The 5,000-nt window shown below is 26.3% G+C and overlaps 1 protein-coding gene across 1 annotated transcript in view; it reads left to right on the top strand.

The window, feature by feature from the left end:
• Window positions 1–5,000, top strand: part of LOC100215515 (disintegrin and metalloproteinase domain-containing protein 10) — a 53,304-nt gene that overhangs the window by 30,763 nt on the left and 17,541 nt on the right. The window contains exons 9-10 of the mRNA XM_065802314.1: window positions 2,461–2,629; window positions 4,266–4,440. Of these exons, the coding sequence (XP_065658386.1) occupies window positions 2,461–2,629; window positions 4,266–4,440 (344 nt within the window). The remainder of the gene's footprint in view (window positions 1–2,460; window positions 2,630–4,265; window positions 4,441–5,000) is intronic.

The raw sequence follows: 5,000 nt of genomic DNA, 5'->3' as shown, positions 1-5,000 counted from the left end.
TTCTTAAAAAGATAAAACAAAAATTTTTTTCTTTTATAAAAAAAAAAAAATATGAATCTATCTTAAGTTTTATATTTTGTAGCTGTATTTTGTTAAGCAAAATACAGCTAGAAAATACAAAATGAATATCTATTTTTTTATTTAGATTTTGTTACCGAGTCTGCATCTTCTTCAGACTCTGAATCGCTTACATCAACATTGGTTAAAGGAGAAAGTGATTGGTTTCTTGAACTTGGAAAAACTTCGCTAATCTTTAATTTTTGACATATTTCCAGATATATATTTAGTGCTTATTTTTTGATTGCCTCTCTTTCAATCTCCGTCCATAACTTATGGTTACAGCTAATACACATCAACATTGTCATTGTGTCATGTTTGAGTTTTGATCTTCTGTCTGATAAAATTAAACTCAATATACTAAACATGCGCTTGACTGCGGAATTTGAGCTGGCTATTGAAAGCACTACCTCAGCAATAAGGAAAGATTGAAGAACTCATTTCGCTTTAATCTCAAAATATACATCCAAACTTTGGACGCTTTCTTTTTCTCAGAAAAAGAAAGCTTTTTCTTTGTTCTTGGTGATGTCATTGGCAAAATGGCATTTAAAAAAATCAAAATTGCTTCCACTCATTTACAATATTTGACTTATTGAAACCAGCATAAATTAGGGGTATTTTAAAATGATTATATAGGTAAACAATCATGTCATTGGTGTATATTGGGCTTTCATTAATTAACCAATTTCTTGGGTCCATCCAAACCATGTTTGCAAATACAGGATCATTAAAACCTTTAAATCAGGTTTTTAATGTTTCCAACATTATAGAAGTAACTCTCTTTTTTTCATTAGAAGCTTCGTTAGTTGATGACATACTTAAAAAAGTAAAATTTTCTTGAATAATTGCAATTTTCTCACGGTTAAGAAAATTCTCCAAATTTATTATGGTTTGACAAGCCATGTCAATGTGGAAACAAAAAGTTTTGTCACTAATAAATAGTTAAATTTATCTGAAAAATTAAAAATAAAAACTTCTTTAAAAAGTGCTTATTGCTACTGGAATGTTCATAATGGTAATGCAATCTTTTGCCCTGACCTAGTGTCTTGTTATTACTACAAATTCACAGTAAACTTCTATAATGCCAATAGTATTAATTTCTTACTAAGAACACACAATCCTGCAAATGAACTTTATCCAATTGAGCAATATTGAGTTTATTAAAGCCAAATTAGGTAAGAAGTTTAGGGAAGCAAAGTTAAGTACTGACTTTAAGAAGTGGGATAAAACCACAAGCTTATTACAGAGAGTTCTGAAATTTCCTTTCTAACACTTTAAAAGTGAGATAGTATTTTGTTTTCAAAAGTACCAAGCTTTCATTTTGAAATTTTCACAATAATTTGAATCTTGCTTTACAGATTTTAAAGTCTAAAATAAGAATATTTTGCTTTTCATTTGCCCACTCATTGCATTGGGCAAAGATATCAGTGATTATACACCAAAATTGCAATTGGATATCAGAAACTGTTTAACATGTCATTTAAAATTGAATTTACACTGTAACCTAGCAAACACAGACATGTTAAACTGATATCATTCTGAAGTTGTTTGTTCTTAATTGTTGTTCTTGTTGTTTGTTCTTAATCTTAATTGTTAACAAACTCTGTTTGTTAGCAATTGAGACCTGAAAGCGTTTAAATTTAAAATAAGCGTTTAAATTAAATTCCAGAAAGTATGGCACTCAGATTTGTCTGTTGATTTGGCTTAACCTATATTTGTGAAAAACTGTTTCTTACAATCACTACATAAAAGGCAAATATAGGTCAACTCTTACTGACAGCCATTTTGGTAAATAGCATCTCTCAACCCTATATTGTGCCTAGTGGACTGGCTATAAATCAAAATGTTTATTTTAAAAAATGTATTAAAAAGAGACTTATTCCATTTATCAATAAGTATCATTTAGATGATGCATATGTACTCTGATTTAGAATCATCTCGCTGTGTGATTAGGCATCATCTCAATGTGCTTAGTATTTAGCATCATCTCATCAAGTAAAAACAGTCATAACACGCCTAAACAAAAAAAAAGTGCAAGAAAAATGTTGAGAAGGTGGATAACCCTGCAAACTTGCCCGAGTGTCATCCTATTGAAAATTTTTGGAATATTTTGAAAGGTTCCAATTGCAATTGAGATAACAAAATAAATTAAAGTAAATAATTTGACAATATATTAAATTAATTTGTTTACACTTTTTAACAAATTTTAGGAGTTCTCATCAAAAATACAACCCACACAAGAATTAAAATTAATGTATTGTCCCTCTAATAATCCTTTTTATCCAAAATGAAAATTGTTTGTTTTTAATACTTATTTTTATTTGTAACATCTTAATTTATTGAGATTATAAAATATTTTTTTGCTAAACAAAAAAAGTAGTATAATATATTGTTTATTACTAGCATGACCCTGCCACAACTGGAGATTGTTCACCAGGTGGTAGCGATGGAAATTTCATAATGTTTCCAAGAGCAACATCTGGATCTGAAAAAAATAACTTTGAATTTTCAACATGCAGTAAAAATTATATATGGTCTGTCTTGAGTTCCAAGTCTTCAATCTGTTTTAAGGGTATAATGTCAATTTTTTAGTTATCAATTGCAATCAATCAATGATATATATTCTGAAAAATATTTTTATGGATATTTACAAATATCAAAGCCCATGCATTAGACGATTTTTTTTCCTTATAGTTTTGATAGTATGCATAAATTTATATTTTATATAATAGTACTTTAATTTCTATTTTTAATAGTATAATTTTATATTTTATATTTATAATTTTTTATTTTCTAATTTTGATATATATAGTTTTATATTTTATCAGGCCTTTGCGTAAGAGGTTTTTTGCATGTTTTGATAATTAGCACTTTTAAAAAATGTGCCAAAAAAAAAACTTAAATTAAAATAAACAATCCATAAACTGAAAAGGGAATAAAAGCTAAAAATATAAATATTACAAAAATTAAACTTAAAAAATAAAAATCTTTAAAAACGACAAAATAAATGTAAGAAAAGTCAGAAAAAAAATTTAAATGTAAAATTAATTGTAAGTTAAAATTTAAAAAAATTTATCACAATTTAGTTGTTCATTACAAAAAATAATTCGAGTTTAAGGCGAGAGATAAGAAATTTAGTAAAAAAGCAATCAAAAAACCATTTTATCGTGGAAATTATTACAAATGGTTTATAATTTTAAAATAATTAGTTTCTTTTCAAGTATAATTTCTAATAAAAAAATTTCTTATAAGAAAAAATTATTTTCTTTACGAGTACAGAAATATATTTTACTAATAAATTCAAAAAATATTTAGACATCTGTTTTGTTCCTTGGCTTGCATCGAATATCGTTGCTGAAAAAAGCTAATTATAAGAAAACAAAATAATTACAATAGTCTTGAAATAATCTGCGAGCCATTTTTTAACTATCCTAATAACTTTTTTATAAAATTTAAAATTGTACCACAAAATTTTATTAAATATAACGCTACTTTTAAACAGCCTAATTTACTTACATTTTTAAATATCTCACAGTGTTAGATATATCGATTTCTACGAACAAAAAACATAAAATACTGACATAAAAACATAAAAAACACAAAGTATTGATAGACAATTAGGGATTAGAGGAGGGGAAAGAAAGCTCTCATGGCCTTTCCCCTCACCACAAATCTGCCCTTGTGTTAGTCTATTAATTCATGGGAGGGAATGATAAAGATTGATAGAGCTGTGATAAATTTTTTTTAACTTTCGCTTACAATTAATTTAACATTAAATAATAAATGTTTTATTTTTTTCTGGCTTTCCTTCAATAGTTTAATTTTTGTATTTTTTTTTTTTTTTTAATTTTATTGCCTTTTTAGTTTATGGATAGTTTATTTTATATTTTTTGTTCTAGATCATTTTATAAAAGTACTAATTATCAAAACATGCAAAGAGCCGTGGTCAAGTTCTCAAAACAAAGTGTTATATATGTGGTCTTCGTGTATATGACCTCATATATAACATATATGAGGTCATATACACGAAGGCCTGTCCTATATACATGATATTTAAATTTCTAGTTTTATTTTAAAATCCTAAATGATTATTTTAATTCCTCATTATTTTTAGTTTTACTATTAATGAATGTTTAAAACAAAATTATGTTTTTGATTTTATTTCAATTTTATGTTTTGTTTAATTTTTATTTTAAATGATTTTTTAGAATCTGGTGCACCAATTTGTGGAAATCGTGTTGTTGAAGCAGGAGAAGAATGTGATTGTGGTTATAAAGGTGACGACTCTTGCATTAACGATACATGCTGTGAGCCATCAGATGGTAAAACAGGTTGCAAGTTTTCTAACAAAGCTAATTCTGCTTCTCCTGGTCCCAAATGCAGGTATTCTTTTTCTATGAATATTTCCTCTATGAATATTTCCTCTAAAGTTTTCCATTTATACCCCTGGCTTAATAAATTAACAGAATTTATTAATCTCTGCTTTAACTGTCAAAAAATTATGTTCAAAAGATTATTTACATTTTTAACTTTTTATATTGTATACACTTATTATTTTTTGCTTTCAATACTTTTTCATGTGGAAAAACATTAATTGTTTCTGAAACAAATTTTTACTTGATTATCTTTCATTAACTTCTTGATAAAAGAGATTTTATCTGTTTACGGTTGTGGTTGAATTGTTCTCCATACCTTGTATTCTAATCTTTGTTAAGTGGAATTGCTTGTTATTCTGCAACAACAAAGTATTGATAGACAATGCCAAATCTGCAATCACTTAAATTTTTAAACTGAAAAGCTTAAAACAATTTAGAAATGTTATTATGTAAAAATGTTTGTAATGTTTTTTGTTACTGGATTTTTTTAAATACAAAATAATTTGTTAATTTTTTCAGCATTTGACACTATCCTGTTTTGTCTATAAATAATAAATAAAAAAATGC

This window comes from Hydra vulgaris, chromosome 08, assembly GCF_038396675.1.
Source record: "Hydra vulgaris chromosome 08, alternate assembly HydraT2T_AEP".
Taxonomy (NCBI): domain Eukaryota; kingdom Metazoa; phylum Cnidaria; class Hydrozoa; order Anthoathecata; family Hydridae; genus Hydra; species Hydra vulgaris.
The sequence above is the reverse complement of the archived record's forward strand: the minus strand, read 5'-3'. Positions and strand labels throughout refer to the sequence as shown.